Here is a 12,327-nt window from a genome sequence, read left to right as displayed (position 1 = left end):
TAAAGCAGGTTCCTGCTTACCACTGAGAACTAAGGTTTGACACAATGGTGTCTGATAGCTTGGAGTAATCTAGACAGTGCAATGAGATAGAGAGAGAGAAATGTGGTATTTTAGATCTCATAAGGTTCAGAGAACATTGATAGAGATTTTGAATAACAGTTTTTGGAACCCTGGTGTTAGGTTTTTGAACAAATTGTCTACCTTAATAAATGCTAAAAACTGGGCAGTGTAGCGATCCTTTCCATAATGCATGGATGGCATTATACATTCTTGAGAAGATAGTTTGCTATGCATTATGGGATACTAGGTCAACTTTATATAAAGTTAACTGCTGCTTTTTATAAAAGTAGTCTGGTCATGAAGATATTTCACTTGCATGCTTTTGTTTGCTCATGCTTGAATAAATAATGATGAAAATGAGAATATAATTCCTTGTTGAGTATAAATTATTGTACTTTCAGTTGAAGTGATTATGAATGGCAGTATACTGACTGGATTTTGTTCAATGAAACTTATGAGGCTATTTGTGTTGTAGATAGGGAAATGAAATTCTGAGGCTGTATTACAAAGGTGAAAAAATATAAAAAAATATTGAGAGGATCAGCAATCCTGAAAGGTAATGATGACACCTGGACTACAATGCTCAGATCTGTTCTTCATGATTCTAAACAGATGAGGAAATAGGAGGGAAGATATAGAGGCGAGAATTTGATATCAAGACTGTAAACTGTGTATGAATAAGGAATGTAGAGTATAGATCATGGTGAGCAGGCAGAGGAAAGATAATATGATAGGAGATATACAAGCTAGTAAAAGGATTTCATAAAATGGAGGTGAGTAAAATCTTAAGTTATATGTTAAGAAGAGAGAGAGAGAGAACAAGGGATCATTCTTGGAAGTTGAGTAAAGTATGCAAAGGTATGAGGGCTAGCTTTTAGATGGGCAAAAGTATGTATAGGTGAAGGGGTAGCCCCCCCCCCCCTCTTGGTGCGTGTGATTAGTGAGATGGGCTGGTAGTAGAAGAGATTAGTGCATTATCTGTGAATTTAAAGAAAGGTGCCATAAGTAGTATACAGATTTAGTGGGATTCCCACATTGAGTTGCTAGAGACCAATATAAAATATTAATGGTAGCCTATGTATATTGTAAGAATGCCACTTTTGTTATGGCTACCCATCATTTACCCATGCTGTGGTAAACAAAATAATTGATGAATTTAAGATGTATAACAAAATAACATATTTTCAAGCTTGGGTCGCTGAGTAGATAATACCTTCACTTTCCAATCAGCAGGCTATGGATATGAATCTCGCTGCCACCATTGATCTCAGTATGTATCTTTAGGTGGAAAATGAATTTTAGTGCTGAGTATGAGACATTCTGCTATTTGAAGGCTTGAAGTGAATTGAAAAGTTTCATGTTTGGTGTCTAGAGCAGCATTTCTACATTATATAATCTTAGCCTATTTTTAATACAAATTTTCTATAGGTTTTCTATAGATGTTATGCCCTTTTATGGGATTCACATTAAAAAAAAAAAATCTGAAATTTCTAAACAAACCCCAGTGTTTTATGAACACTCAAAACAATTAAACTATACAAAGATAACATAATATTCACCTTGTAAATCAGTTAAAATAAGTTTATTATCATATGATCCAGTTAGTAGATAATAGGCCCTTGGAGAGAATCTTGCTGTACGAACATCAGCAGTGTGAGGACGGAAAAACTGAATGATGCGGCTACCTTTTATATCATATAACATACATGAAGCATCCTCGTGGCCAGAAACTAATAGGCGTCCTGAAGGATCTACAGAAACTGATTCTGCTGGACTTCCTAGATCAAAAAAGAAACACAAGGTTATGCAGGAATAGTATAAAAACAAGTAATTAAAAGAAAAATCAAGTAGCGAGTGGTGTACGGAGATTCACTCATAAAAGGTGGGATCAATGAGAGTTTGACAAAATCCTGCTTACCTGGTGTGAAAATTAATGATATTAGTGAGGCTATTAGAGCACAAAAAGGTAGGGTGAGAGAAATGATCGTAGTGGCTGGAATGAATGATTTAAAAGGAAAAGCATAAGAGAGGACATGAAAGAATTACTGGAAGTAGCAAAAGAAAAGAGTGAGAGAGTTAAGATAGTGAGTATGTTGCCAAGGTAAGACAGAGTAGAACTGAGAAGTAGGGCTAAAATAGTGAATGACTCGATGCATATGTTATACAGGAAGAGTGGTGTGGGGTTTGTGTGGAGTGAGTTTGATGGGGCGAAAGGACTTATACAAGAAGGATGGTTTGCTTCTGAATGGATTTGGTGTTTGGAGACCGGAAAAAGTGTTGTTATATGAAGTGAAAGCAGATATGCAGAATCAGGGAAACTAGAACTTTTAGGGGATGGGGTAAGCTGTTGAGTGGATATGCAGACATTAGTGAGGAGGCAGTTGAGTGTAAGAATGTGTATAATATGCCTAAGTTAGTACCACTGGTACCAAACCAGAATGGGATAGTTAGCATAAAGGATCAGGATAGTGGTGAGCCTAAGGGGCTTTTGCACTTTATGTACACTAATGCTAGGAGCTTTCGGAACAAGCAGGAGGAATTTATAGAATTGGTTGGCTCATCCTGGCCAAAGGTTATTGGCATTAGTGAGACATGGCTAACAGAAGATGATATAATTAGTGGGTATAGTGTGTTCAGGGAGGACAGAGAGAAAAGAATGGGATGAGGAGTGTTATTGGTGATAGCCAATGAACTGCAACCAAAGAAAACTGCAAGCCAGTGAAAATAGTACATTTGAGGCTATCTGGTGTGAGATTGAGGCCAGCAGAACAAAATATACAGTTGGATGCTGCTATAGACCAGGGGATGGAAAAAAAGATGGAGATAGTATGCATTGGCAAGTAGACTCAATGAGTGGGGGACAGTTAATTATTATTAGGGATTTCATCTATGGGAACATAGATTGGAAGTAAGAGAGGACACGTGGGAGGAAGGTAATGGATTTTATGCAGTTAGTAAGGGATAATTACCTGATACAGCATGTAATGGAATATACTAGAGGTTTGAGAGTGCTCGATCTGGTAGTTGCATCTGAGAATTTGTCTATAATGAATATGACCATGATGACACCAATTGGTGAGAGTGATCATATGGTTTTGACCTGGGAGGTGGCCAAATGTGTGGAATTTTCAGTTAAGATGGGGTATATGTAGAATTACAGGGCTGGTAAGTATGACAAGCTTAGGAGATTGTTTGGATCAGTGCCATGGCATGTAAAACTGCAAGAGCTGGATGTTGCTAGTATATGGGAAGTGGGAAACGAGTGTTTGAAGGAGGTAATGGCAGACTGCACACCTAGAGTCAGGAGAGTAAATCAAGTTGAAGTTAATGGATGAATATCATCATCAAGCTGGAGCTGTAAATAAAGAAACAACTGTGGAGGGAATTTAAGGAGAAAGGTGAGCTGCAGGCATTTGAACAGTACAAGGCACAGAGCAGAAGGGTAACTAGTGTGATAAGAAAGGCAAACGCGGATTATGAAAAGAAGTTAGCAATGTAGGCTAAAGAGAATCCTAAGCAGTTCTTTCGATATGTGGTAAGTAAAAGAAAGAATATATATGGCGAAATGATTTTAAGGAATGCTGATAGTAGGGAGGTAACTGAATCAGTCAAAATAGTAGAATTACTAAGTGAACATTTTGCAAGAGTTTATCATCCAGGTGGTGATATTGCAGGAATGAGAAAGCCAAAGGCTTATATGGAAACTGAAAAAATGAAATGGAGGTGCATAGCATATTACAGAACCTTAATGTGAATACAGCTGTGGGATTAGATGATATTATTATTACATAACACCTCCAGGAAGTCCAAAGACTCATTGAGGGAGGACACCTACTCTATAGCTCTCCGTCTCGACCACTCCACTCACCGCAACTACCTTCATCATCTACACTAGCATTAACTACCACTGACCACCACCACTATTTTCACAAACAATCACAAACATTCATGCCCATGGCAGGATTTGAACCTGCAGCCTTTTGGCTGGAGAGCGGATATGCTAACCACTTGGCCAACCGGGCCAAGTTTTACACATAGGGGCAAGGGAATTGTTAGTGCCCTTAACCATATTGATTAATCTAAGTCTCAGCTCTGGGTTAGTCCCAAGGGGGGGGGGGGGGAAATAGTTCCACTGCATAAAGGTTGCAGTGGAACTATTGATTTAGCAAACTGACTGATCAGCATATCAGGAGTTGTCAGAGTATTGGAGAAGTTGGTCAAGAGCAAAATACAGGAATGGATAGAAGGAAATGGGATACTGTATGGGGGTCAGCATGGTTTCGAAGGGTGGATCATGTCTCAGTAACTTGTTTACGTTTTATAATAGTGACAGCTGAGTTGGATAAAGGTAATGGGTTTACAGTGATACTGCTGGACTTTGCAAAGGCCTTTGACAGGATACCACATGGAATTCTAATGAGTAAACTGCAGCACATGGGAATAGATTTGGGTTAGTGAGATTAACAGGCGGGTGGTTGATAGAAAGATATCAGAGAGCAGTTTATTCAGGAGCAGAGTCCAAAAGAAGGCCTTTGACTGTGGCATGCCGTGGGGTTCTGTTCTTGGACTGCTACTGTTTAATTTGTACATTAATGATATAGGAAAGGATCTGAGAAGGACTGTTCAGTTATATCAGGAGTCGGGAACTGGCAGCTCCGGCTCCACAATAAATATTCTGTTAGTTAACATATTTATTGCGGTACTAAACTGGTGTTTAATTTAGTGTCAGATAATGTTATGCACAAAATAATTACATTAAAAATAAGTATAGGAACAAATTGACTTATGAAAGTTTGAAAGCTGAATTACTATTAAAGTGCGCGACATACTCTCCAGATTTAAGTAAATTAGCTGAGAAGATGCAAAAACAAAAGTCTGATTAGTGAATTTTAAATTAAAGCAATCAAATATCTATTAAAATACATAATATTGTATTTTTGTTCAGACTAATTTTTTTTGCAATACAAATTCTGACCTTTTTGCAATATTATACTTACTTAAACATGTTTTGTGATTAAAAACTTAATCAAACTTAATGTTGTTTTATTTATTGAACATATAAAAAATTTATATGCAAACATAAAAGTGGTATTTGATATCTGGAAATACTGAATTAAAAACAAATTTACCTAAGTTTGAACTAACTGCAACTTTGAGTCACCAGGAAAAATCGAATTGAAGTTGTGGCTCCCAAAATTTTGTTTTAATTAATTTTTTTTGGTGGAATGGCTCTTTGGTTCAAAAAGGTTCCTGACCCCTGAGTTATATGCTGATGATGCAAAGTTGGGTTGAGCAATAGTTAATACAGATGATGTCAAATTTTGCAGGATGATTTGGATAGATGTAATTACAAAAGATGTAATATATCACATTGGTGGAACTGTACTCCAGGAAAGTGATGAAGCTGGAGACTTGGGAGTATGTTAGTGGATAGGGAGTTAAAGTTTAGGGGGAACATAGCAAAAGTGGCTAAAGCAGCTAATCAGATCACTTGGTTACTGAAGAATACTTTCATGAGCAGAGACAAGCAGGTTATTGTTTCTTTTTATTGAGCCTTGATTCCATCTTGACTACTGTGTGCAGATGTGGTTTTCTCGTTGATGATGAGAAGGAGGTGGAGAGGATCCAGAGGCAAATGACTAAGATAGTAGAAGGTCTATGGAATGAACCTTACAAGAACAGGTTGAAAGTTTGTGGGTTACAGAAACTGGTCAATAGATGGAAAAGGGGGTGATATGATTGTGACATACAATTATCTGTTGTGTTGTGGGTGCCATGACTGTGAATGAGTTCTAAGTATGATAGATACTGCGCAAATGTTGGATAGTTTTTGACATGATGTTAGGGCCTTTCTTCAGTGAGTCTAAGGACTCCTTAGAGTTGTCCGTAATAATAATAATAAACAGATTGGTCAGAGGCAATGCCAACATATAGGTTGATATCCCATTCAATCCCACAGCAATAGTATTCATATTAATGGTTTGTAATATTAATATGCCAAACACTTCCAGTTTGTCTATTCTCATATCAGACTGTTACATCAGCAACTGCAATATTTCCACCCGTATATTTATCAAAATTTATCACTCAGTAACTATTTCACCTTCTTATCATCAGCATTTAAAGTTTAACGAAGAATTAGATATTCTTCCTCCAATTATTTCTTATATCAGTAATGTATAAATTAAATAGCAGCAGCAGTATTCTATAGTCATTCTTCCTGTAACTCTTCATACCAAAAGAACTTTTTGGGATTTCCTTTGGCCTGTTGTCCAGCTAATTTCATAATGAATTTTTTGCCTTCCTTATTATACTAGTTGTCCTTCTTGCTTATGCTTTGCATTGCTCATGAGTCTGCTGATCACTGTTTCTTTTATATTCTCTCCGGAACTTTTATTTTTTCTTTTTCTGCAGCACCAATTTATTATGATAATCATCTGTTTATGCAGTCTGATATTGCCTTCCTCAAACACTGCCTGAAATCCTTCCCTTGTTATTTTACATGTACCCCTTCTTAACTAAAAATTACACATGTTTAGCAACTCCCAGGAAAGGAATGCATGATCATTTGAAAGTCATGTGGCTATCTTGGTTATGGATACATCTTCTGCTGCTATTCCACATAACCAGCAATCTTATTATTATTATTATTATTAAACAAGACCTCATGGAGTCAAAGACTCATCTAGGAGGTCCTTTTATCTCACACACATCTCATCATACCGGGTCTTAAACACATTCAAACTCCTTGCAGACACCACACTCTCAGGCAAGGCATTCCAATCATTCACAACTCTGCACGAAAAAAAACCTGCCTCTCACTCCCCTACTCACACCCTCTTTATACAGTTTCCAGGGATGACCTCTGGTTCTCTCCTGATCTCCCACTATTCGCTGTAGAACTTCTCCACCATTGATCCTATAGCAACCCCTTACCAACTTGTAGGTCTCTATCATATCTCCCCTCTTCCTTCTCTCCACTAGTCTCTGCAAATTACATCTTTTCAATCTTTCCTCATACTCGACATTCCAGAGGTCAGAAACTACCTTAGTCAGTCGCCTTTGGACCCTTTCCAACATCTCTTCATCCTTCTGAAAACCAGGTGACCAAATCTGGGCACAATAGTCCATGTGTGGCCTAATCAAAGCCTTATACAATGGAACAAGAATCTCCCTACTTCTACACATCAGTGTCTTCCTCATCATTCCCAGAAGTCTTTGTGTTGTCTTCACAATTTTGGCGATGTGTCCCCTAAATTTTAGATCCTTATCCACTATCACTCCCAGATCTCTTATTTCCTCTACTTCCAACAATATATTCTCACCAAGCATAAATTCTGCATCCCATCTTTGTTTTCCAAATTTTAAAACCTTACATTTTGCAACATTGAACTCACATCCCCATTTGCTTGCCCAATCACTCAATTTATTCAAGTCTTCTTGCAAGGCCACAACATCTTCACTACTCTTTATGGTTCATCCCAACTTTGCATCATCTGCAAACAACTGAATATCTCCATCCAAATCTTCGCCAATATCATTAATATACAAGTTAAATAGTAATGGCCCTAAAACAGACCCCTGAGGCACTCCACTAGTGACTTTCCTTTTCCTGGATATTGCACCCCCATACACAACTTGTTGATACCTATCAGATAGCCAGTCTCCAATCCAATGCACTAATCTAATATCCAACCCCATCTGCTCTAGTTTGACTGTCAACTTATCATGAGGTACTCTATCAAAAGCTTTTGCGAAATCCAAGTATATTACTGTGTATCCTTCTCCTCTGTCCAAGGAAGCAGTCACTTTATTGTAATAAGTAAGTAGATTACTAAAACACAACCTCCCTTTAGCAAATCCATGCTGTCCATCAAAGATTATACCATTGTTGTCAACCCAACTCTGGATCCTAGTTCTCACAAGCTTCTCCAACAACTTAACCACAACACCTGACACACAGATAGGCCTATAGTTTGATGCTTGAGTTCGATCACCTCCTTTATGAAGTGGCACAATCTTGCCCTCCTTCCACTCTTTAGGGACTTGACCAAATGCAAGACTCGTATTAAAAAAATATGTCAAGGCAGGTGTCAACTCTCTGGCACATTCCTTCAGAATACGCGGTGATATATTATCAAGTCCCACAGCCTTATTTACATCTAGTTTACTCAACTCCCCAAACGCCTCTTGCTCACTTACAGTCAGTCTCTCCTCCCCATCATCAACTGCTCTTAATCTCTCCATGAAGTCACATTCACAAGATTGAAAGATCTTTATGAACTGCTCATTAAGTATCTCCACCACACATTCTGCAACAGCTGTCTTTATACCATTTCCTCCAATCAATGTCATCCTTCCATAATCATTCTTTCTTTTGCTGGCAACATATCGAAAAAACTCCCTAGGATTCTTTTTAGCTTCATTAGCTAACTGCTGTTCATACCTCTCTTTAGCTACTCTCACCAACCAAGTCACTCTCCTTGCCTGGTCTTTGTAGAACTCATGAAATTGGTTACTTCCACTTCTCTTATGCTGCCTCCACAACGCCCTTTTTCTCTGTATTGCATGCTTAATCTCTTTATTCATCCATCTCACACCTAACTTATTTAACCTTCTCACCCGTGGTATACATTTAGACATTGCATCCACTAAATATTTTTTGAAAATCCCCCAAGCTGCATTGATCTCTTTTCCAGCTAACTCCTCATTCCATGCTACACCTGCAAGCTGTCTCCTGAGCTCTTCATAATCACCCCCCTTGTAGTTCCACATATACCCTTTTTTCACAGGGGTCCTTGCACTGCTGGCAACCACCCAAGTAATCACCTCATGGTCACTTTCACCAATTGGTGGATGATTTGATACCTCATTGATAATTACATCCTCCGATGAGATGACCAAATCCAAGACCCTTAATCCTCTTGTGCCCTCTGTTACATACTGTCTGAGGTAGTTATCCCTCAAAAACTCAAGAAACTCATTTTCTTTACTTCCAGTTGCTATCTCTTCATTCCAGTCTATATTGCCATAATTAAAATCACCCATAATGATCACCCTTTTCTTATTTGCTTGGCTTATTTGACCATACATTTCACTATCACCACCATCCACATTACCAGGTCTATAACAACATCCCACCAAGTATTTGATTCTATTCACCTCTATCTCACACCATACTGCCTCAAAACCACTGGCCCCATTTCCCCCTTGCATCTCTACCTTGTATGGACATAACTCTTTCTCTATCATCAATAGCACTCCCCCTCCCTTTTTACCCCTTCTATCCTCACGAAACACATCATACCTTTCCATCTCTATTCCTGTCAGGATGTCATTCTCATCTAACCATGTCTCACTTATTCCGACAATCTCTGGGTGCACAGACGCAATTAGTGCAACCATTTCATCCGCCTTGTTTCTTATACTTCTAGCATTGGTATACAAACACAACAACTCATTTCTGGATCTACAGCTAGTTCCACTGATACCACTCACTCGATGTGATCTCTCCATGCTGGACTGGGGCCATTTCCCTTTCTGCTTCTTCATTTTAGAACCCTTTGCAATTCCATCTGTTTCCTTTTGATCCCTGATCATCCCATTACTTTCCTGCCCACACATTCTCTCACCTCCTCTTAGAGCATCCACCTTTCTCACGCTGTGTATCCCTGTCCACCCTGAGCCTCCCCGTTTCCCTGCTCCTCTTGCACACCCATTCTCTCATTATCTATACTCATACCACTCACTTCCACATTCATTTCCACTCCTTCAGTCTCTCCTGTCTTACTCTCCTGCTCTTCCACATCACTCCCCTCTCGATCTGATTCATTCTCTCTATTCACTTCTCTACCTTCCAGCAGCAGTCTCTCCAAGCGACTCACACCATAACCACTCAAATGCAGTCCATCGCTCCCATACAGCTCACTTCGTCCCTCAAACTCATTCCACACATTAACAAACTGTACTCCCATCTCCTCACACATTTCAGCCAGAATATCATTCATAATCCTTGCTCTCCGCCTCATTTCACCACAATCATACCTAGGCAACACACTGACCACCCTTCCTGTCACACTATTCTCCTTTATCTTTCCAAGCAGTCTCCTGACATTCATTTTGACATGCTCTTTGTTCTCTCTCAAATCATTCGTACCAATTAATACAATTAACTCTTTTGCTCGTTCCCGCCTCATATTCAATGCCTCAATCACTCTACTCATTTTACCGCCTGGAAAACATACCTTGTGCATTTTATCCTCTAGCACACCTTTAATAATGGAGTCGCCATACAATGCCACTCGCTCATCTTTTGTTAACTCTTTCATGCCATCATGATTTATTTTAATAGTTTTGACCTGCATTCTCTTAATTTCATTCCGCATCCATTTCATTTCTTGCTTCATCCAATCCAATTCACCTTCTGAACCTCGCGACACATTCACTCTATCATTAAATCTTTCTAACTTTCTAACTCTCGACCTTCTCTTCTCACTTTCCCTCTCATTCATCCTTCTTTGTTTCCGTACTTTCGGTCCAACATACGTCCAACATCTTAATAATCTTAATACTAGTCCCAACTTTACATACTATTTAAATTTCTTTTATATGTAATTGTTATTATTAACACCAACCAGACCTCCACAGTCAAAAGATTCATTACAGGAGGCACATGCTGTTACACACAAAGACCATTGAACCATGCTTTAAACTCATTGAATGCGTCTGCATTCACCATAATGCGTGGAAATTATTGCCTGACATAGGCAACACATTCCACTCACCAACAATTCTCCATGCAAAGAACCTGCTCACATCCTCCTTATACAGTTTCCAGGATGTTCCTCTCCCCTCTCCCATTCTATGAAAAGTTTCTTCCACGTTAACTCAGTAACAACACTTTACAAATGTCAGTCATATCCCCTCTCTTCCTTCTATTCACAAGACTTTGCAAACTGAATTCCCTCAATCTGTCTTCAAATCCCACATTCCAAAGACCAGTTACCTTAGTCAGTCTTCTCTGAACCCTTTCCAATATATCCTTATCACCATAAAAACTAGGAACCAAATCTGTGCACAATAATCCATATGAGACCTGATGAAGGATTATACAATAGACCAGAACCTCTTTATTTCTGCACATTAAGGTCCTCCACATCATTGCCATTATCTGATGTGATGACGTCAAAACTTGTGCAATATGTCCTTTGAACTTCAGATCCTCATCCATCACCACTCCAGGGTCTCGTCTCCTCAACTTCTTCCACAATTTCCCTGCCAGCTGCATCCTTTACATCCCATTGTTGCCTATCAAATTTCAGAACATTACATTTTGCAACATTGAACTTTCACAAGAAGAGAAAAGACAAGAAGGGAGAGAGTGTGATGCCAATGATAGCAAGGTAATGTTTACATAAGCTAGATATCCAAGAGTAAAATAGTGGCAATGGGTTTGAGGAAGTGTGGTGTGAGGTGGAGGTTGATAGGAAGAGATATTTAGTTGGATGTTGCTATAGACCAGGGAATGTAGAGGGAGATGACGAAGAAATGTATAAGCAACTTGGGTTAGTGAAACAAGGATAGGGTGATTTTAATTATGGCAGTATAGATTGGAATGAAAAGATAGCATTGGGGAATAAGGAAAATGAATTTCTCAAGAGACAACTATCTTAGGCAGTATGAAAAGGAGAGCATGCAAGAATCTAGTTTTAGATATCACCATTTCATCAGAAGATGCAATTATGGTTGGTTTAACATATCAATCCAGTCAGTGAGAGTAATCATGAAGTCATCATCTAGATTGTGGCTAGCCATATGAAGAGTTAGTTACTTAGTTCTTTTTGATTTTTATGGTGCAAAGACATCAAAGGTCATACTGTGCCAGGACACAGATTACAGCAGTATGTATGGTAAACAGTTGTAGGACAATGACATACATCCATGCTCCTGGTGGGATTTGAACCCACAGCCTCTTGGCTGGAGAACAGATATGCTAACAACTCGATTGGCCCATGTGAAGGCTTCTGTGAGGAAAGGATTTATGTGGAAGTACAAAACTGATGATAATGACAAGCTTAGGAGACAGCTTGTAGCTATAGCATGGAATGAGGAATTGAGCGGAAAGGAAATAAATGCTGTTTGGAACTGACAAAGAAATATTTATCAGCATCAGTTTTTGAATGTATTCTAAAAGTCAAAAGGCTGGTGAATAGAGTAGGTGTAAAATGGATGAATGGAATGAATGGAGAGATTAAGAAGAAGGCACTT

The 12,327-nt window shown here is 38.8% G+C and overlaps 1 protein-coding gene across 1 annotated transcript in view; it reads right to left on the bottom strand.

Moving 5' to 3' along the window:
• The window catches only part of LOC150110632 (WD repeat-containing protein 47-like), a 264,760-nt gene that overhangs the window by 37,224 nt on the left and 215,209 nt on the right, over positions 1 to 12,327 (bottom strand). Inside the window, exon 8 of the mRNA XM_090403442.1 lies at positions 1,620 to 1,838. Coding sequence (XP_090259568.1) covers positions 1,620 to 1,838 — 219 coding nt within the window. The remainder of the gene's footprint in view (positions 1 to 1,619; positions 1,839 to 12,327) is intronic.

The sequence above is a fragment of the Typopeltis vanoorti genome, chromosome 1 (genome assembly GCF_054136105.1).
Source record: "Typopeltis vanoorti isolate ZY-2024b chromosome 1, IOZ_Tvanoo_1.0, whole genome shotgun sequence".
Taxonomy (NCBI): domain Eukaryota; kingdom Metazoa; phylum Arthropoda; class Arachnida; order Uropygi; family Thelyphonidae; genus Typopeltis; species Typopeltis vanoorti.
The sequence above is the reverse complement of the archived record's forward strand: the minus strand, read 5'-3'. Positions and strand labels throughout refer to the sequence as shown.